This window comes from Rhodnius prolixus, unplaced genomic scaffold (genome assembly GCF_049639745.1).
Source record: "Rhodnius prolixus isolate KJV_2025 unplaced genomic scaffold, Rpr scaffold_4, whole genome shotgun sequence".
NCBI classification, from domain to species: Eukaryota; Metazoa; Arthropoda; class Insecta; order Hemiptera; family Reduviidae; genus Rhodnius; species Rhodnius prolixus.
In genome coordinates this window covers 32,056,370-32,079,865 of record NW_027411614.1, presented here as the reverse complement: position 1 = coordinate 32,079,865, position 23,496 = coordinate 32,056,370, and the positions used below count along the sequence as shown (strand labels likewise).

At 30.7% G+C, this 23,496-nt stretch overlaps 1 protein-coding gene across 1 annotated transcript in view; it reads right to left on the bottom strand.

Moving 5' to 3' along the window:
- Positions 1-23,496, bottom strand: part of LOC141455969 (sodium-dependent neutral amino acid transporter B(0)AT3) — a 61,781-nt gene that overhangs the window by 3,111 nt on the left and 35,174 nt on the right. Inside the window, exons 3-7 of the mRNA XM_074131495.1 lie at positions 10,814-11,046; positions 4,430-4,654; positions 3,236-3,346; positions 2,781-3,022; positions 2,303-2,444 (exon numbers count right to left, since the gene is read on the bottom strand). Of these exons, the coding sequence (XP_073987596.1) occupies positions 2,303-2,444; positions 2,781-3,022; positions 3,236-3,346; positions 4,430-4,654; positions 10,814-11,046 (953 nt within the window). The remainder of the gene's footprint in view (positions 1-2,302; positions 2,445-2,780; positions 3,023-3,235; positions 3,347-4,429; positions 4,655-10,813; positions 11,047-23,496) is intronic.

Below are 23,496 nucleotides of genomic sequence, written 5' to 3'. Positions count from 1 at the left end.
GAATTAAATTTAAAAGAATTACGTTGGCTGTTTAAGATGAGATGCGAACTGCTCTTTTTGAATTTTACCCCTTGGGTTGACACGGAGGTAGAGTTGTGCTCACTATGCAATTTAAAGGCCAGAGAGGAAACTTCATTTTTTGGCCATCTGTCCTATCTTGGCAGAATTAAGAGTGCGACACCTCGGTGTTCGTTCTGTAACTTTGCCGAATTTAAGAGAGCTTTTAAACTCTACTAACTGTCTCAACCTTATTAATTATGCTCGCTCTGCCTGGTTGTATAGATACCAATTAATTCAAGTGTTTAATTATTAGTTTATTTATGTGTTCATGTCTATTTTTTTTTAAAATGATTTAAGGCGCGTCAACATCTAAGGTTATTGGCGCCCGGAGCTTTTTTCAGTGCACTGCCGGCCTCCGGACAGTGTTCTCTCGTTACAGACAACACTGTCCATCACCGGACAGTGAGTTGTAAGAAGCTCCTAGGAAGAGAAAATCTAAGGGTCAGCAGCTGGATTCGAACCCGGGACCTCCGTCTGGGAGTCCAGTACGCTAACCGCATAGCTAATCCCTTCCTGTTCATGTCTATTAATTTTATTTTTGTTTTAATTTTTAATTTTCTCTTTACTTTTTCATTGAATGGTTATTAGTACTTTATGGAGGCAATTTTTTTCTTTGTTGTATTTATAATACTATAATGTTCTTTTTTCTTTATTAATGATAGTTTTTGCTTTATACAATTCTTATCTCTATTAAGTTCACTTGTTGTTTTATTTTTACTTAATTATATATAAAATAAAGCACCTAACTTCCGGCTGACGGATTACCAAGCCGTAAACGCTTTTGTTTTGTTTTCCATTCTAAAGTTTGTAATTATTTTCAATAAAGTGTCTTATTATTATTATTACATTACTACGGTTTGTTTTTTGCAGGTCTCTGCTTAAAAATAGGTAATCAGACAAATTTATCAAACAGAAATGCAGTGATACAAGTCATGGCATAAATGGAAACCTCTGACCTCATTAATAAATAAAGTTGCTTGGCTGCTACACTTATTAGGCGAGATAAGTTTAGGTAGAAACCTGCTACCCCATCTAGCGGTTATATTTTTAATATTAGTTCTTATAATCATAGCGACAACATAAAAATGTTGTCATTAACATTTCTCGATGGCTATAGAGTACTAAAAGTTAGAAATAATATTTGGAAATTATAAGAATATCTTTATTCATTCATTCACTCAGGACTGGGTTAAAACTGAATAGAAAGATTTTACGAGTAGGTTTAGATAGCAAAGCTTGGTCATTCCTCATGGACGAATAATATGCTCTGAAATCATTCTTACCTAAATTAATGTTGCAAAAATTGCAAGAAATGATGTATATAGTGACGTTAAAGAGTAAGACTCTTAAAAAAGTAGTATATAAGTAGTTCTGGAACGACAATCTAATACCAAATGAGTTCACCTACGTGTAACAATACTTTGATGATAAACCTGTGTTTTTAAGATCTTGAATGTTTAGTTTATCAAGGGCAGTGACACTTATTATTATTGGGCTTTTGTGCCGGAATTCAACTTTTTTTTTGTACTTCATGAAGCATGAACATGTGTAACATTATGAAAGCTTTTAGACGTAAGACAAAAAATGTTCCCTCTAAGGATTCCTGCTTTTTCAGCGGGTAAGAGATCTTTTCTCCACAAAATTATCTCGGACGGAAGACTCGATTTATTTTTCTTTGTTACACTAGAAAAATTGACAAATGGAACAGCAAGACGTCATAATTTGATTTGTTTTAAAGGTTGGTCAGAATAGTAGTAATAATCGACTTCAAGAAGTTGTCAGTGAAACAGTTCACATGAAGAAATCATATTATAACTTCTTCCTTTTTTACATGTATTACGTAAGGGTTCACATCTCAACCAAGCGTTAAGAACTGTCCAATCTCTCTTAACTTTATGTAGGTTTTTCAAGACGAGACGCCTCCTAGAAGATAAAAGCCGCGTTCTAAGGAGAAAACAGTCTTCAAAATGTTAAAAGTTGAAGTTACTAAGCAAGATTTATGATGAAAAAAGAAATTTATAAATTTTTTAAGAAAAGAAAGAAGATTTCTCATAGTCGCCTTACAATTAATTTCAACAGTCGTTGAACGCCTACTTACACTGATCTGTCGATTTTCGCTCCTAGTCGGTTAAATCTAGGTCTGGTCTTTATGTCTATACAGGTAAAAATATTCCTTTAGCATTGTTATAGTTGTTCATAACTTTTAGAAATAAAAAATAATAATAATAAAAAAACTTTTTACCTGGTCTAATTGCTTATCTAAACTGCATAATTCAAATCCAAATTGATTAGTATGCGGTGGCTGCAAATTTTTCACTTGATTGTAAAGATCACTGGGTATGTCAGTGTTAGCTTTTGTCAACTCTTCTAGCCTTAATTTGTTACTGAAAACATATTAATAGTTGCTCAACTACAAGCTTGATTTCAGAGGTTTATTTTCTAACTGAAGTAATTGTATGATTAAGCAGGTACATCTAGACTAGCTATAGATATATGTTGCCCAAATTTTCTGCGAAAAACTGGCCTTAAAATTATTTAGATTTATATGTATATAAATATTTAAATACAATCAATTTACTGCAAGTTTTTGCTATAACATATTTTTCCTGGGTCTTATATTGTACAGAGTTATCTTTACCATTCATAATAATTGGGAGCGGAATCATTATCACCACTGGACATTTAAAAATAGAAGTCACTTGCAGAAATTGTATACTCACTTATGTAGACATTTGTCGACATTTAGCATGGCCTTGAAGCCGAGTATAGCGAACACTACTAACGAAGCATATATGGCCGTGATCGCATTACATATTGAAACTAGGATAACATCTCTAACACAGTTATTCTTTGGCGGATTATAACTACCAAAAGCAATCAGCGAACCAAAAGCTAGACCAAAACTGTAGAAAACTTGTGTTGCAGCGTCTAACCAAACATTTGGATTTAATAGCTTTTCCACCTAGAAGCAAAAATTGATAAAATGAAAATATTAATTGAAAAAAAAAACAAAAAAAAAACAATATTGTGCTGATAAACCATGTTATCTATGCACCAAAAATAGTCTGTATAATCAAAATTTGGTTTCTGAGATGCTGCTGAAGAAAATCTACCAGACTTTATCAAAACGAATAAACATGTTGTTTTTGGTTTTTGTTATAATTAGCTAACATACCTTAGGAGTATACATGTGCATAAGACCAGCTCCAGCTCCTTTCAAAGTTATTCCTCTTATAAAGAAAATTGTGAGCACTATGTAAGGAAACAAACTAGTGAAGTAAACAACCTGGAACAAATAACAAACATTTGCAATGGACTATAAATATTTTCTTTCGACAGTGAGCATCTCTAATTATATCTTTGGTCCATACAAAGAAATAGGATTACTGTACCCTTATTATAATTTTTTGAGTGGATGTATAGTGTCTTAAAATAAGGAAGTCAAAGGTTACAAACTGCACTTTAAAAAATATTTATTCACATTCTTTTCTTTTTCAACAGCGTAGTTGGGTGTGAAATTGTAATTTGGAGTAAGTACATATGAACTTTGGTTTATAAAAATAGTACTTTTTAAAATATTTCCTAACATTTTCTCAAATATTTCAGAGAGATCAGAATTTTTTTTATTATTATTTTCATTTTATTTTAATTATTTTTTTTAGTGCAATTTTTAACCTTTGACTTCCTTATTTTGAGACAATCTACATTAAAAATTGACCACTGGTCCATCTAAAACAGTTTTCATTGAATTAAACAACTTGATAACTAACTCTGTTGAGTGCTCGCGAACACGTTTTCTTGTCAAACAACCGTAATTTCTCATACGAAGATAAAGGAATCCTGGAAAATGATATACCGTTAGGAAGCCCATTAAACAAGGAAACTTTTATAAAAAGTACCAGCACCTAGGTCGGATAATGATCACGTAAGGGCCTAATGAGTTTTCTTAAAAATTTCGATTACTTTTATTTTTCCAGCATTCGGAGGAAGATTGAGGCTGTTTGGAGAATAACTTATGCTTCAAAATGGTATCAATTTTTAGAAAATTTATCTGTCTTTCTAACCGTGTCAGAATCGAATTCGGACTAAAACTTTCTGAGTAATAACATTTTTATTGGAAAAAAGTAATGATTTTAGAAAAAAAAATTAAAGTGACGTCACTCAAGAACAGGGGAAAATATGAAGTTGGCCAATACGACATTGAACTCCATTTTAGAGGTACTACACACAGTAGGCCTATGGACAATACTTACTGGTTCACCCTGTATAGTAAATTGATTCAATTGAAATGAAAGATATATAAGATTTTTATGTGCTATTGAAACTACTTTCGATAAATCGTTGCTTAAAAAGAGTAAAGGCTACTCACCTTACCAGAGGATTGTATCCCTTTCATAACAATAAAGAAAACAACCACCCACGCCAACAACAAGCACAGCACTATCCACCATTTCAATCCACCAGTTTCATTGATTGAAGGACTCACATCCAGCGTTGTCCTGTACCAAAAGTAGGCCGTCTCTGAAGATTTATCACATTCTGGTACTATAGTTCCATTTAAAGTAGTTGGACATGTAGACCAAGGAAGGGGAGTCTAGAAAAGAAAATTATTCAGTAAGTAAAAAAATAATTTTGTATCTTCAATGAAATATATTATCAGATTTTTTGTTTTTGTTTTTTAAAGTGGGCCTGCAGTGATAACTGAAATGTAATAAACTACTTTGCCGTAAGAGACCAACTTTTCTCCATCTGCACATTGCAAAAACAAGTACTCAATGGCAACTACTTTTGCGAAAGACGCTTTTGTTGAGGAACACTAGTATTATAAAATGGGAAAGATCAAAACGTGCGTTAAGTTAAATTTAGTAGCATCCACTAAGTAATGCTTATTATTTTTTTTTCGGCATTTTTACGTCTAAGTACCAAATTAGATATTGTCATAGGTGGATATACCATCACACTTCCAATAAATTTCAAATATTTAACATTTAAAAGAAAAATCCAAGGCAAAGACTGGGAATGGAGACTTCATAGCGCTGCGGTTCTCGCCTCTAACTTCTCAGATATTGTGACGCCTGGTAACATCCACTCAGACATGTATTATGTGTATTATTTACCAGTAAGATTCTGGATATTTAGAAGTAGTAGTAAAGCAAAATTTCTTGTTACTTTTAGAAAATGTATATTGACTTCCTTGTTTTGTAATTATTTAAAAATAAATTGTTGAATTAAAAAATGAGACACTTTCACAATCGCTGCAAATAATAAAAATAAAATTGCATATACATATACATGTAGGAGTTGCAAATGAACAGTAATTTCTGGGAAGGCAGAATAGTTAACCTCAATCTCTGCTGCTTCTGTGAAAGAATTTGACAATCGTAGAGAGTACTGGCGCTCTAGGAAAGAAGCTGTTCCTTCTAACATCTTATATGCCCCATTTCATGAAATACTTGGAGACTTTTCTGGGCCCCTATGGAGATTCTTTGGCTATACTTTAAATATGTTGTCAAAGTTTTGAAAATTCCCCAGATTAGGCTACCCAAAGTTATGTCGAAGGACATTGATTTTTTTTAAAACTAGAATATTATGATATGCCAAAGGGAGAATTCTATTTGATTAAACACCCTCTGTGGCCACTTTTTAAAAAACTATATTTTTTTTTTGTAATAGTGTCTTTAATTATACCATTCAGTTTGTATTTATAAATAACATAGCAGTCAACATTCTGTATTCACATTGTCTCACAGAAATATATAAGCATACTATTTTCTCTAAAAACATAAATATTTTATGATTAATTTTTTACAGTATAATACTATGATAGATGTTTTCTTAAATTTTCTGATAGTTTGGACTTCTTTTTATTCATACAATCAACTCCGGCAAACAATTACTATGCCAGTGCTGAATATACTTTATTTTTTCATGTTTTCGTTAATTTAATGCATTGTTATTTCCATGAATAAACTCTAAAAATTAAGCTCAGGAAGGACTTCAAACGTATGTTGATGTGAACTAATTCTAGTGTATATTCCTTTTATTTTAAAAATATTTATATTTATCTTAACTCGAAGAAAAAGTACTTATTATCGGTATTTCTTTGGGGTGCGGAGTTTTTACTTGATTATAACATACTAAGTAGTTCATTATACTTGGTATACTTGGTAGTTCATTCATTGGTAGAAGCATAAATGATATGAGAATTACTTAAAAACTTAATGAAAAAATGGTCTCATTTCACACCGTGTGACAGTGATACTGTTGGAAATGACGGATTAATATTGAATTGCAAACACTAGACAATGAAATTTATTCTGCCTAAACAAAAATATGCAACAGAATGCTGATAGAAACATGCAATAACAGAAGAAATATGAGTGCTTGCTGACTGAACGAGCGTGGGTCGTTGTCAATCTAAAATGCTGGTCGTTGGGCTGGCAGTAAGATGATTTTTTTTTTTTGTCAGTTACATTCATTTCTCAGCTGGTTGGAATCCTTAATAGGTAATGTGTCTTAAGGAAACAGCTATTCAACTCATCTCATTATGGATTGTCTGGAGAGTAGGGAGATTTGGTATCTTAAGTGCTGGTTCTTTGATTTTGCACCTCCAGGAGATTCTTGCAGTTCTCCATCCGGCGATGGGCAGTGTTGTTTGCAGGTAATGAAATACGCTCCGAGGTTAACAAAATGTGATTAAATATTTGGAATATGGATTATATATACCCATCATAAAAGGCAGATAAATATAAAACATGCATATAGATAATAATTACACGGATGCATAAAAATAGCATTAAACTAAACAAGTAATAGGGTTAAAGAGGAGCGTTCGATGATGCGGACTGTCGGTACTTTTCCATTGCTCCAGATTTAGCTGGCTGGGATAGGAGGAACTCGTCGTCATCGATTTTAGTGGTGTGTAGAGGGAGGTATAGGGCACGAAGGCAGTTAGTAAATGGAAAGCAGCGGCTGGTGGTCGCTTACTTTAAAGCAAAACTTATTTGTACCGGTCCATTCCCTCTGCATTTAGTTTTTACAGTTAGCATGCAAACATTGTTACTGCACTGCAGACATTTGGAATCTGTGAGATAGTGAAAACTGAAATCATTTGATTTCCGACGTGCAGTCTGAAGTAATACATATATTAAAGAAAAAAATATATAAATGATCTTCACTAAAATCTATTTAAAAAAAATAAAATAAATACAATACATATAAAGCTTGTATGACACTAAAATAGACTTATATTTTGTCACTTTACACGGGTTTTGGAATCAGTGATTCCATGCACTCATGCTAGGTGTAAAATAGGTTTTTATTCATTACTTTTAAATAATTGTTAATACATTCTCCTTTTTTCAGCATTTGATTTGATCGAATTGAAAACAATTTTAAATCTGTTCAAGTTGTCATATGCAGTTACATTGTACAATAGGATAATTTAAAATTAATTTTGTTATTTATTTGAAAAAAGTCGTTTATTTTACGGAATACCTTTAGATGAAAAATGAAATGTCACCCTTGTTCAGATATTATTAGTCATTACAGACAGTAAAAAAAAAATCCAATCCTTGCGATCTAGAAATCGACGTTTATCAGTTGAAAAATCTAAGTGTTGGTTGTACCTGTAAGTTGCAAACTTCTAGAAAATTCTAGAGGGATCACAGGCTTGTGATTAACGTTTCTTTGATCTCTTCTTTTAGATTTTAAGGATATTCCAACTCCTTCCCAAATTTCCAGACAGAGCACCACCGAAAATCCTAAAATAACTTTTTAAACCTACAGCATAGATTTTAAAAGTATATTTAGCTGAGCAATCTTTCCTTTCCCAGTAAATTCCCAGAGTATCTTTTTTTAAGTCAATTTAAAAACCCACCTTATGGATTATAACCTACTGAAATAGTAATTTTGATAGACACTTTCTCTGTAACAGCGACTGAATAAAAAAAGTTCATTTGCAAAGAAACTTTTCTTATTAAAAATATATTATGAATTAGAAAATATTTTTAACTCACAGAGAAAATTTATCAAATTCATTTCTAATAAACCTTTATTACATTGCCTTTTGGGTGTTTAAAGAGATATTAATTATAATAATGTTTGCAAACTGGTGCTATAATATGTATGTACAATATGTGCTCAATGAGATGATGTTTCTTTAAAGAAGCATAACTTGTGTAATAATAGGAGTGTAATCGCTTTAATAATACCTCTTTTCAATCGATAAAGCTAGCAGACAGGTGCCCTATCCATTACTTTGCTATTATTCTTTTATTAAAACATTAAAAAGGTTATTGTGCGTCATTCTATAACTTAAAAACTAGGAACTATTTTTTTTGCTTCTATTCTGGAAAATAAATTTAAGTTGTATATTAGGAAACTTTCGCAATATTGTGTCACACATGTTACAGTGTATGGTAAGGGGAATAAGAAAGTTATTATACGGTCAGAATGAATGAATAAGTCAACGGTTGGTTGAGAATATTTGCGATGAGGGGATGTTCGGTTATGCTGTCCCTTTAATTTTCTTACGAAGAAATAAGAACATCCTAGTTTACTGTGTGAGTTAGAGGCGCTGTTCAAGAAGATATTATGCACACATTCCCACATCCGTGGAACAAATCTTGCCAAACAAATTCTTTATGCTCCAATCTTACATTCAATTAAATTTTAATGCTTACTACATTCTTCCTAACCCCAGATGAATCTCTGACGATTTGCATTTAACACTGTTCAATTAGACTTCAGGTTTAATTTTTTTGTCTACTAATTGTCTTACAGAAAGATTTCCTTGTAATTATTTATTTTTTATTTTTTTAACCACACATTCCAGTACATTTTTCAGTAAAGATTTTGTGTTTTTTGGGGGGAATAGTTATTAGAAATCTAAAATACTAATTTGGGGATGATAATAAATGATTTAGATTCAGTTATATCTTAGGCAAAAGTTTGTTTACGTGCCTAAGCATTGTGCCTTTATGAGATTGTGGTTAAAGAAGACATCTCTACATAACGGGGTTCATAACAGACACGTTTTGTAGGATTAGAGTGATAGAGCAAAAAACTTTTGTAATTGTTTAGGAGTGTTCCGAGTGTTACGACACCTAGTTTCAAGATCTACGGTCGCAGTTTAATAGAGATCAGCTTAAGATATGTCCTCTTAAAATTATTCCATTGTTTGATTTAGCTTTTATTCTATTTTCTATTATTTTTATTCTTAACTTATGTTGTTTTCTTCAGGACGGTAACTGTACGAGCCCAAAGGGGCTTTGGATAGAGAAGAATTTAGTTTCTTCTCTCAGACACATAATTATAATCAACGGAGTCTAAAAATAATTGACAAGAATACTGACAGTAATTGGAAAGAAAACTGACATTCTAGAAAGCGTAGAATGTATAGAGGATTTTTCGAGAATTGGAACTTTCATATTTTTTTTCTTTTTATGTTAAAAAACCTCACAATTCGTTAAGAAGCTTTTTGAAATATGCATTCTGTTTTCGACTTAATTCTTAAAACACCATTTCTAATTAAAACTCAAATATGTAATTTGATAACAAGGTGTTTCTTTTTTTGATATAATGAAAAAGAAATCATAACTAAATAATCTTGCGGAAGGCCTTTGAAGCTGTCCTTATGAGAGGTTTAAAATGTAAATATTGGCAAGACTCTTTTTATTAGTATCTACAAATCGTTGCGGGCTTTTTGAGAATAAACTTACTAAAATGTATCTTTCTATTATCTATTTAAATAAAACTATAGTAATAGAACTCTTCGTCATGCGATTTTTCTTTCACTGTCAAGAGTCTAAATTTCATATCATTTTCTGTGGATTATGGAATAATAATGAATAGTACAACCTTCCTTTTCAAAACTTTTCTTTTCGTGAACGAGGCAAGAGAGAGAGGCTTGGATTGGGAATTTAGGGTAGATTTTTCTGATCAAGTATCCTAGACCATCCAAAAAATTCACAATTGCAAACCGACAATACTTAGAAGAAGTAAAATTAGTAATAATAATTTTAATTTTCTAAAGGCTGTTCACAGTTTTAATGTAGGATTTTAGTTTCAAAATAAAATTGATTTGAATATTCTGATCAAAATCTGATATCATTTGATAAAGAATAAGATTTCTGTCATTAAGTTTGGTTTAAAAGTCATTTACGAATGTTTATTTGATAAACCGTATTACGGAACTTTAGATACTGACATCCATAACTTCTGCAACAATGCTAAAATGCAACATTAACTTAAGATAAAAGAAGAGAGGAAGTAGGCAGAAAGAAGTTAGATCCGGCACCACTTCAAGACGAGAATGTTTCCTTAAAATTTAATCCCAACTTCCTAATCCAACCTTTCTTCCTTTCAATCACGTACATATCCTGTTAGAGAAGGGTTACGGCGAACACACCCACAATGCAGACCTAGCTCACTAGCGCATGAATTCAACACTTCAGGTTGCATCGTTCTACTTTTAGAACTAGAAATGTGGGGAAATGTAATCATGAAACAATGTTTTCAAACTTTGAAGATAAAATTGAAGTTTTAAATGAGGGCAAAGAGCAGAAAGTGGAGTTGTTCAGGGATCTGGGTGTCCGTGTACTTCAGCGTAGCATCAAATCATAACCAACATTAACTTATACTGTTGCTCCGAACACTCATTTTCTTCTTTAATACTCATCTAATTCTACTTCTTTAATACTCATCTAATTCTACTTCTTTAATACTCATCTAATTCTAAATGTAAACATACCTGAAAAGAATTGAACAAATAATAGAAACACCACGTGATGATCACATTGTAGTAGAGAGCAACGAAGAACGTAACAGTACACGAGGCAACCCCTAGGCCGCCAAGCCATGGATGAATAGTATTCCATGCGCCTAAAGCTCCCAAACGCATCTTCTGTCCGATTCCCAATTCAATCAGGAAAAGTGGCACTCCTTCCAGAAATAACATCACCACGAAAGGAATTAAAAATGCGCCTGAAATCACACAAGAATAATGTTAATATGGTCTTATTAAAACAAAAGATCTTTTTTGTTAAAAAAAAAAAAAAAAAAAAAAACTTGAATGTAATAACAATGGTTTTGTTTAAAATATTGATTGGAAACGTAATTAGTTTTCAAGTGTTCTGACTGAGATTTTCTTTGTGAATAGAAATTCACTATCCTGGCAGATAGTTCAGGAATTTCATTGTTTGTTCTGAATAAATTTCGCGAAACAAAAGCCACATGTACAATTAAATAAGAAATAAATTATAAATTCATGAAAATACATGCATTTCGGTTTTACAAGGCCAATCTTTAAGGAAAGAAAAAAGTTTGATAAGTAAAACAAGTGCTTTACAGTTAGTGCCTTACAGTAACTTACAACAGTTACAGCTCGTTCTCACATTAGGATTAGCGATCGATTGTAATTTTGGTTCTTGTTTTGAAAGAATAACAAATACGGTTATAATGACACGCACTGTATACTTTGCATTCATTGAGAATACACCTATACACATTATACAACCATTTTTACTTACTAGGCATTTAATGTACATATTTATACTATTTATTTTAACGTTCATATTATTCAACTCTTTAAAAAGAATAATCTCTTTTTTAAATGAAAAATGTACTGAATATAGAATTAATAGTTTACAAGAAAGAAAGACAAATTGCCAAGTTAATCTTTTAACACTAAGTTGGTTTTGAATGAGGTAAAGGACTGGAGAAGCAACTATTTTTAGAATGAAAACATTTTGCAAGGAAGTCACATACTTGGCAATTCAATAGGTAATTTCTGACCACTAAATATTCTTTTATTTTGCGATGAGAAATTTGTACATTTGTTTATTATTATTTTTAAATTATTGAATTCATAGGATTCAGAATCTTAAACAACGCGTGCATCCATGTTTTTGAAAGTAAATGAACACTTAAAAAGAAATGGTTGAAACATTCATAAGTTTACTTTGGTTACAACAAACCGCTTGGGCAAAATTTTTGTAGTAAAGATATCTGTAGAAATCTGTTGCATATTAATAATGCCAAACATCACTTATTATTGTGCAACCGATAGAAGTGAATTTAACGTTTGCAGATTATAACTAATATTCTGGGAATAGCTATTATTTTTCAATTAGAAATCCGAAAATTAAATTAGAAAGAAGATTGTGAAATTTTATTTTAATTTTTTAAATATCAAATAAAGTTAATGGCGAAACCTATTTTTAGAATAATAGCAAGAGAAAATGCAAACGTTTTATGTTTAGTAGTTTGAATATGCCCTAAACCTATGTACTCTATGTTTAAGCAGAGTGAACAGAAATAATACCTAGGGTTTGTCTAACTCGTGATCCAAGCAATTAGTATTTAGAGCATTAACAGCTGACAGAAAACCTGAACCTTCCCACCTAATCATTATCCCTACCCAATACTAATAGTACATCTCTACTAAAAGCACATCCCAAGGTCTTGCCTTACACAGACCAAGGTCTTCTCCTCTCTTTGACTACCGCTTCCACTCATCCCTAACGCCGGCCCTTTACACAATTACACAATCTGCAATCATTGAATAGTTCTAATCCATTGAACAAGCCACTTCCTCCATCTTTCGCAATCCAATACATTGCTCTTTTTCACATGCAACTAAAAAAAAAGCAAACTCAACTTGCGATCATAATGTTGAGGCCATCATACCATTTCAAATATTCTTTGATAAATTGATTCCAAATTTAATTTTGGGGGTCTGGCAAGTAGTCGTGATCTTATTGCTTCTAGGCCAATCTAATAAAGCCTTAAATACGAGTATATGTTTTCTGCACATTGGTTAGACTAAAACATTAAAAAAGTAAGAACTAAAATTCTTTCGAAATTCAAAAAAGCCGCACGATATGCATGATTTAGGCATGTGTTTTCATCATGTGTAATCAGTAATCACTTAGGATTTCATGATGAATTTGAAGGATAATGTAAATAAAAGGCCCACGTCAGCTGTAACATTAAAGACTGGACTTCCAGTAAAGGATTTTTGCCTTGGATTTTATTTTAAATCTGTTATTTATCTTGAACTAATGGACCTCTAGATGTAAAATATTATCTTTCGTCCACCGTCCAATCTGATCGGTTGGACGTAAAACAAATATAAAAAACTATAATTGATTTATTTTTCTTATTTGGTTTTTTTTTCTCGGAGAATCGAATTTTGGACACTAGTGCTAAGAACTGATTTATTCAAAAGACTGCACATAAACAGGTAAATTGTTTGAGAAGAATTGAGACAAGTCAACAGGCTCTTTTTCACGATGATTATTTAAGCTAGTTCCCAAGGCCGCTAGGTAGAAGATGAAGGCAGTTTATTTTGGGACAAGAAAAGACACAAAATCTTTTAGCTCGACAAAACATTTGAACCAGATACTCTACATCACTGCAAGAATCGCTACGAAACCTTTCCTTCGTTAGTGAACCTTGAAATTAAGGCAATTCACGGTGAAGCGGTAAAGAAACGTGATGCCCATTTTGTAAATGACTAAATCCATTTCTTAAATGCCTAGAATAAATCAACAATAAGCCACTCTCTGTACCGAAGTTAACAAATTAAGAATCCCAAGAGAAATTCCAAATGATCTGAGATCAGCAAATGATCGGAGAACAAACGTGTTGACTAATTTAAATGTAACTTGGGTTTGTGATGGGTTCCAAACCTGATTGCAACCAACATCTTCTTGTCAGGATGGTCAGTGTAATACGAATAAGGTTATAGCTTGACTTGACATTCTCAGTTCTCAGCGTCGAGAAGATGATTACAAACTATGTTGCATAGTAAAACGTAAAAGAGTTTAAAATCGTTACGATTCGATGAAATATTCTAGGGATGAGCTCAACAAATTCTAGAATCTTGGTCTCTATAATTGAGATTATCTGCATAAAAAAAGATTATCATCGGTAAACTGCATTTTAAGTGTGATCTAAATTCACATAGGTGTATAATATAATTTTTCTAAAAGTACAGACTTTATTGAGAACCAATTATATTTTTGCTGTATCCATTAGGTATGTGACTCTATATGTAGATAATTTTGGAGACATATTTTAGCTGTGGTTGAAAATAAATAAAGCATGGCTAAATGCAAGATGGTATTATGTTAAAACTAATGGGACAATGTTATTAATATCTCCACGTGGATTATTGACTCAATCAATTTACTGTAAGGTCTGCTAATGCTTCTACACTTTGCAAACGCACACAAACTGTTATCACAAAGAACTGTTCTATTCCTTCAGCCACTTCAATAAATTATATCAGTCCTTTATTGATGACGTTTTTTAAAAAGGTATTTTTTCAACGCATCACAAAATAATTTTTCAACTAGAAACTATTCACTTTTTTACCAGAGGCGAGTTTAGTAAACCTGGATTGAACATTCAACAGGATTTTAGTTGTACTGTAATCAATTCATTATAATTATTATATCAAACTATCTTAAAATGTTTATATTTAATAAAATGATGCGATAGGGCTGTAGAAGGGCTTTTATACTTCTGCTGCTACTATATTGTTTTTGAGATTATACTAACCTAACATCGCAGGGAGAGAGATAAGAGAAAGACTGCTACAATTTTTATTTTACACATTCAGGGAACTTAAGATCGTTCTTGTGAACATTTCATTCGAATTAATCTACGGGAAAAAAATAATATAATAATATTTATAATAACATTTTAGATAATCTAATAACTTTTTGGAAGTAAGGAGTAGAGACAATATTAATTTAGATCCTATAACACGAAAGAGGAGGAAATATGAAAAGACATTTTATTAAAGAAGTTTCTATTTGATGACTACATGAAAAAAAAAAAAAATCACAATGCAATAAGGAAACAAATTGAATTACAATTTCACAATATCAAGAAATAAGAAAGGAAATTATTCTATTAACAGTTCCAATTGAATTGTTCCACGTGATTTATTTTCAGGATGAATCATATTTAGTAACTATTATAAATGTTATTGCTCAGGAATGGAACACTAATTTGTGTGTATGAGTTTTATTAATCTTCTTTCATTATTTAAGCAATCGATAACATTAATTTATCTAGTTGATCTTGTAAGTTCTCAATGTAAATTACAAAACATAAAACAGGTTCTGTTCTAGCAATAACAAAAACATAACATAATGGTGTCAGTCAGTATACTTTGGTAACATTTACATGTCGTCAACAGTAAATCAACTGAATTGTTTCCATTTCACTTCTATTAATCAAAATTTCTGGTTTGACCAAGATGTGTCAGTTTTTTATATTGACTGTCATGGAGTCTATCTAGGCTTTACACATTATTGTTTTTCTTTTATACCAAGTGTGGATTTTATTTATCAGCCAACCACTTGTTGTTAACCACCTGTTCTTTTCTTTCTTTACCCTCCTAAGACTTCAGTTTAAAATATTTTTTTTATTTTCTCAACCCCTTTTCTAGAAAATGAAATGATACTGTCAGGCCTGCTTCTTTGGGGGAAAATTTTAACCTGTAACGAATAAGACAGTTACCAGATTTCAGATCCAATCTAAGATGTAATGTGATTAAAGCATGGCTTAGAAGTACTAAAATAGAACCTCTAGGATATTAGATGATTCCGAAAAGAAATAAGCTTTCATGTTTATATTTATGTCGAACTCAATGGCTCCAAAGATTAGCCCTAACTGAAGCAAGCATAAAAATGATCTCATTCATTACAATTTTTATCGAACAGTTTGCTCTAAGAAGTCTTTGCAAAACTGAGATAATGATATTTCTTTGCTATTGTCAGTATAGGTTTCACTATCAAGTGAAAACTGTGAATATAAACCTCAGTAAATCTTCTCAGTCTTTTAAGACTTGTTAAGTAAGGTTTTTTTGATTTCAAATTGCTTGTAAATGTAAAAGTAGTAAAGAATTCAGAATGAACAAACTCTCTATAGGGATTTGAAAAAAAAAAATTGTATCTAACTGTTTTGAAGGGATTAGAAATATAAATAAATCTCCCCTGATAAAAATAGTTACAGCTAGTTCAAGCTCATCCATTCGGAATGCATAGTGTTGCCATACTGAAAAACAACTGATTTTATTTTGTCTACAAATTTTATTTTAATTTCCAGGAATTACCAGAAGGAATTATGTTATCTTCAGGGAATTTATCTGAGAGAACATTTCTGTTGAATATTGTATTTCATTCCAAGCCATTGATCACAAGATAAAAGCTGTTCTCACCAAGATTAAATCATCCAAGAAAAACTTGCAAAAGTGGAAATGAAATGAGTAGAGCCTCGAGAGAAAATAACTAGATACCTTTTATCGTTTTCTCGTTAAAAAAAACAAAAACAAACAAACAAAGGTACGTATGTGGGAAGTGAGTATAAATATCTAAAAATTACAAGAAAGCTATCTGAAAATCCAATATAAACATTTCCGGAGAACACTATTCGCCAAAATTAGCCATTTAAAAATATTTTTAAAGAAATATATGATTCCCTCTAATGAATCACTAAGTATTCTTTCACCTAGTCATCTCTTACCAAGGACCCTAATTTGGTAACTGGACGTAAAGCCCACCTGAAAAATAGCATTACTTGACTTTATATGCTTTAATTTATGCTCAGTAACTTTTATTAAATGTTTTGTTAGCATTTCAAATTAAAATGGCATCTTTCAAAAACGTTTTTGAAACAAAAAATTTAAATCTGAGTTTTGTAATAAGAAATCCGGATGAGAATGACACATTTGGTGGTTGTTACATAAAGCACAAATTATCGAAGTCTATTCCTAACGTTAATTTACTTTCTTATATGTAGTTATCCTCAATATTTTAATTTACTCACTGCAACTCTAATATTTCGATAAATAATTATACCCAATTCAAAGTAATTGAATATCTTTCTTTTCAATTTATATTTTTTACAATTCATAGGACTTTTCAAAAATTATACATTTGTGTTCACATAGTTAATTAATAATATGGAAGCTTAAAGTGTGGTCTCATTGAAGAAAATTAACCACACTGTACACAATTAAACATATCATCAGCTTTACTAATACTGTACCTGTAATGTGACACCTTTTTGTTCACAATACACAGGAACATTTTAGTGTTTTTGACTAACAATATATTTTTATTGTTATACTTATTTTTACTAGTGCTCTAACAATATCATTTTGACTGTTAGTATGCTGTGTTCTTACACAACTCCATCTAGTTGAGATATATATTTTCTTTTTTATTATTAGTTATCATTTTGCCTATTTGTATTCAGCAGCTCAACTGCGATATACGAAGATTTCACAAACAAATTCGTAAGGAAAAGAAACTGTTAGTATTACAACATTTTTTTAATTTTTGCAAACTGGTTACTGTGTAAAAGCGCACTGGAATCAGTGGACTATTACTAACTGATATTACAGATAACCTCAAATAGACTTTAGCAATTTTTATTTGGATTGTGTCCAAATCGCCAGTTTAAAATACTTCCAGGACATAACGAGGGAAATTACATCATAATATTACTGGAAGATAAAGTTAAAATTACATATTGAACTTGTTTTATAAGCACAAAAAAAAATTATTTTCCTATTTGCTCAGTTGCTTATTGTTATTGTTTCCTAAACTAGTTTTGCTTTACCATTAACAGCGCCAAGAGAAAATGCAGCGCTGCTGATCTGTCAACTGCAGACATATTGCCCAGGCCGGACGCTAAATTTGGGCCAAATTTCCTCTCCCCACTGTTGGTCGGCTGACGCTCCCCTACCAACATAAGTATTGCGGTTTGCATGTGTGAATGCGTGGGCATATGTAAAATATATATGTAGTACATTTGGTGGCTGTCCAACTGTTTTCCCGATCTGAACTGGGCCACGAATAGCACACATACGTATCTGTTCGCGTCATGTTGCCGCCTTCTATTTGGTTTTCTGTGAGGCACTTCGTCTGGACTACATTGACCAAGACAATTTCTTTATCTTCTCAGTTTAGCTAAATAATCCACTTGGCTGCGCTTCTTGAACAAGTTTCTCTTTACATTCTAAGCAAAAGTATTTCTGGATAGAAGCTTTTTTTTTTTTGGCACTAAACTATATTTTGAATTAGGGCCTGGGGTGAAGAAACACTAATAGAAAAGATGTACATCAATAAACAGCATTTCTTTTAATTATTATTTCTAGTCTTGAATCTGATATTTATCTGGAAAGGTTCAGAAAAATCAATTTCTTAATATACTGTGGTCAAATATACATGAATTTCTTGAATCGGTTAAGATGATTTGGATTTCGTGGTTCCTGAATCAGTTAGTCCTCCTCCATAATTTTCTTTATTTAGATTAAATTTTATCAGCCTAACAAGGCCTCCTTCAGATTCTAAATGATACTTTATATACTGACATTCTTATTTGTAAATAACTTTCTAGTTGTTACAAAGTTTTTTTGTGAGTGATTGACTTTGAATAACTTTTTTGTAAAAACTCTTTTCTTCTTTTTCATTCATAATTTATAGTATAAATTAAATATTACAATTTATGAGTATCACACCGCTTTATTTTTTCAATTCAAAAAAACTGCTGAAATTAGCATCAACTAGAGTGAGCTTTTGAGTCGAAGTTAATATACCAATAAATATTAAATATTGTATCTGTTTAATAAGTGCTAATTTTTCACGAAATTGTTTTTTCTTTAATGTGCTGTTCTGCAATCACTACGCTCTAATTTTCGGATGAAGCGATGAACCAACCTCTTGACTTAAACGTTCAATAAGGAAATGCCAGAATTTGTAAATTGAGTAAATTAATTGGATTATTTTAATATTAGACAATCTAATAATTGATTATCATTATAAATACATTATGATTAGAGTAAAATCTATTTTATTTTTGTTAAAAGGTAGTTTTTTCTCTTTTTTACTTTTTTCTGCATATCCAAATATTGCAATCTTATTTAAGTGTTTGTTAAAAAATGATTTACCTCATGGTTCGAAATTGTGTATAGTGGGATTTTCGATTCGTCTATTGTTTTAAATTAAAATATTTCTAGAATGGAGGTAGAGATTTGGCATGACGACTATATAATATCTAGTTTTATTTTCTTTATTTCTGGAAAAGTTATTTAAAAAATGCTCAAATCTACTCTCGATTCCTAAAACTGGAGGGTACTCATAATTCTGTGCTGACATCATAATTCCTTTTAAGTTTCTATCAATTTTTTATCAATTATTTTCTTTTCAAGAATGTCAAATCTATAAATTATTTATTGTCATATTATTAAATATGAAACTCAGCCCCTTACTTCTGCTCTAAAATTTGATTTATGACTTCTACTGCAATTAATAGTTTTGAAAAAAAAAAAAAAAAAACAAGTAGTAGGCAACAAGTATAGGATTCTATTTTTCAAAAGTATTATTGTTCATTTATAGAATACATTGTTCATGTTATAAATTTAGCAGTGTTCTTAATTTTAGATTGAATTGTAAAATGTTCGCCTAAAGTGTTGTTATTATTTATCAACAGGCAAACAGAATGTTTTTGTTGCCAATTATTATCGCCATTCTCAATTGATCAAAATTATATTTTATTGAGTGTCAATTGATATATTGATAGATTTATTGAAAGAGTTGCCAACAATTGACAGTATAGGTCTGCAAACAACTCTGCCATTAGTATTTTGAAATATTTCTATATGGATTTTAGGTTACAGTATATATAATAGTGTTTACATGATTATAATAATAAACATTGTAATAAACAAATATAAATATTAGGGTGGGTCAAAAAAATCGGCTATTTTTTTTTTTACAAGTGCAACGGAAAAATGGGTTCCTAGACACCTTAAAAAAATTCCCACCAAATATGAGCTCTTAATTTTGAAAGGAAGATCCTCCGCATCGCAGTTTTTTATTTTTTTTTCAGTCCAATAGAAAAAAATTCATACCTCTCTATTAATTGACTGCACAAAAAAATGTTTCGAATAAATTTTGTAGGAAATTTAATGTTCTACAAAAAAGGTATCTTATATTTTTTTCGTAAACCTCGCCATTTGAAAGATATAAAGGATTTAATTTTGATTATTTTATGACAAATTCCATTTTTGTTTATGAATTTTATACCTCGACAATAAATGACTTTTACGAAATGCGATATACTAATATTTGTTGGAAATTAACTGCTCTATAAAATCGGTGTCTTATGTTTTGGCGATAAAATTAACCGTTCAAAAGATATTCATCATCAAACTTTCATGTGTACGGATTTTAAAAGTTTTTGATTAGATATTCGAAAAATTTCAATTTAATTTATAAATTTCATTTCTTGTCATTAATATAAGTATTATTTGAGTTTTATTTTCAAAATTATCAAAATTTCGTAAAAAAATTTGGATTCAATTCTGCAAAAAAACATAAGTGACTTTGTTTCTAAGAAGTCAATGAAACTGTTTGAGCTCTTTGATCTGCCATATGATTTTCTTGATAAAAATATTGATTTATGGTCTACTGATGACAGTTATAATGAAAATAAAGAATTTTTCGCACAATTAAAAGTTGTTAATGATGTGGCAGAGCGAGGTGTCGCATTAGTAAGTGAATACAACCAATGCTTAACAAAAAACGAAGAGCAATTTCAATTTTTATTGCAAGTTGTCAAAGAGCATCGGAAAAATTACCCAACTTGCAACAAAAACTTGTTTGAAAATTGAAATAAAATACTTATTTATAACTAGTTGGACATTGTTTTTCTCTGATACTGAAACATATCATAATATAATATATGTATAATGAAAACTTTGCTTTTTTTATTAATAAATATTTAACTGAGCGATAAATAATGTCCAATTTATTTTTTAAATCGAGACAAATATACTTAAACATAAATAAAAACTTAAAAAATATTTTGACGTTTCTCAATCGATAACAACTAAAATTCGTGTAAATTTTCTTAAAAATCATAAATTAAATTGAAATTTTTCGAATATCTAATCAAAAACTTTTAAAATCCGTACACATGAAAGTTTGATGATGAATATCTTTTGAACGGTTAATTTTATCGCCAAAACATAAGAAACCATTTTTATAGAGCAGTTAATTTCCAACAAAAATTGGTATTTTGCATTTCGAAAAGTCATTTATTGTCGAGTTATAAAATTCATAAACAAAAATGGAATTTGTCATAAAATAATCAAAATTAAATCCTTTATATCTTTCAAATGGCGAGGTTTACGAAAAAAATATAAGGTACCTTTTTTGTAGAGCATTAAATTTCCTACAAAATTCATTCGAAACATTTTTTTGTACAGTCAATTAATAGAGAGGTATGAATTTTTTTCTATTGGACTAAAAAAAAATGAAAAAATGCGATGCGGAGGATCTTCCCTTCAAAATTAAGAGCTCATATTTGGTGGGAATTTTTTTAAGGTGTCTAGGAACCCATTTTTCCGTTGCACTTGTAAAAAAAAAAAATAGTCGATTTTTTTGACCCACCCTAATAAATATACACATGTGTGTGGTTATTTTATATTTTATTATAAACTAACTTTTTATTAGTATAACAATGGCATTACTTCTACAAAAACCTATTAATTTGTTTCCTACAATCCATAAGTCCTATTAGCAACCTTCCACAGAGTATATTTAACAGTATGTTGCCCAATTCCAACGAATGACTGAAAAATACATTTATACCAATATCACAACTAGTTGGAACTGTCACCACACATTTAATCCTCCATGTTCATTTCTAACGCACGAAAGGTCACTGACGATAGGTAATAGTCATACAAAAAATTAAATTATTATCGAAATTTTGGTTATGTAATTGGACTGGTAATGATGACGAAATAAGTGATTAAATTGAACACCCACACTACTTTATCTTACTGCAATTTACATAATTAAAATTAACTCGAAAATAAGAATTTGGATGAACAAAAAAATTGGCAAAAAGTCCAAAATTTTTACAATAAAGAGGCAGTTCTTCTTAACAAATTTGTTTTGTTTTCGGTTTTAGTATTTAACTAAAATTTGTACTCTCTATATTACAAAGAAAGACGTAGACATCATGCTAAGATTGTCCTGTTTTTTTTCTGAGGCTTCTTTACCTGTAACTTTTGCTAATGATTCGGGCCACGTAGCCTTACCTTATATTCTAACAACCTCAGATTGTAAGTTTTTTGATTCTTATCCTCATTAACCAAGAAAAAGTTTAAATACCCAATAAATTTGTTTACTTAAATTAGGAACAGGAATAATAATAATTTAATAAATAATACTTCATTGCCAAGTTGCAGTCACAACTCCTTGCTCAAAGAAAAACCGTTTTTAAGTAAATAAGGAGTAAAAAAACATACAAGAAATAGAAGATCTAGAAAAAATGTAAAAAATATTAAGAAGGTAACGGTTTATTTAAATGAATGAATGTGGAACAAAAGGAAAACACGAGAAAATATGAATTAACACCGTCAGGGTTCAAACTGCGTTTTTTGAAGAATAAAATATTATTATAAAATAGTAGCCTAGTTCTCATGATGCTTGACGGGGTTTTTAGGTATTGCAGGCTTGGAGTACCATCATCACAGTACAATTACCTGGTCTTTCTTTCCAAGGAGCTTGAACAAGTGAAAGATTATTCATGATGAGCAACTAAACTTTAAATTAATAATAATTGAAGGAGGTTGGATTAGCCAAGTAGAAGGAAGTGATCACCAGATTCGGGTTCTTGGCAGTACTTAAATTTTGTTTTTAAAGAGGAGCTTTTTATAGCTCGCATACCAATGATGAATAGTCTGCAATGAGAGGCAATATCTGAAGGTCTGTGGTGCATTGAAAAAAGCACCAGTTTATCCGAAAAAAGTCACAAATAATAGTGTGAATAGAAGAAGTATATGCGATTAAAAAAAAAAAAAAACACTAAGATTAATAATGCAGATGTCTAATGAAAATATTGTTCTAATAACTGCATCTTCCTTCTGTTGCACAAGGATTTAAAATGTAAAATAATTGCACACAGAATTAACTTGCTCAGTTTGTAACAGCCTTAGAAGGTAATAGATTGTTAAATATTTTGCTAATACTGAGGTAGATTCGGTCAAATTGTTGCTAATGGAGATGAGAATTAAATTTGCTAAAGAAAGAAATTCTATATATTTATTTTTTGTATTATGTAATAAACGTTTTCTATTATGTTCGATTTTAGTTGTTAAAAATATTTAAAGCTTACTTCAGATGAATCCAAACACGCCTGTTTATATTTTTATTTAGTTTTTTGAGGCTCATTTGTATAACAGCATTTTTTACAAATTATCTATCTATATATTATATACAGGGTGGAACCGGATAAGTGACGAAAATTTTTTTCTGTTAAATTACATTCAAAATGTAGTACAACGCCGCCTGAACGAGTGTCCTATCTCTATCTGTTAGAAAGTTATGATTTTTTCAG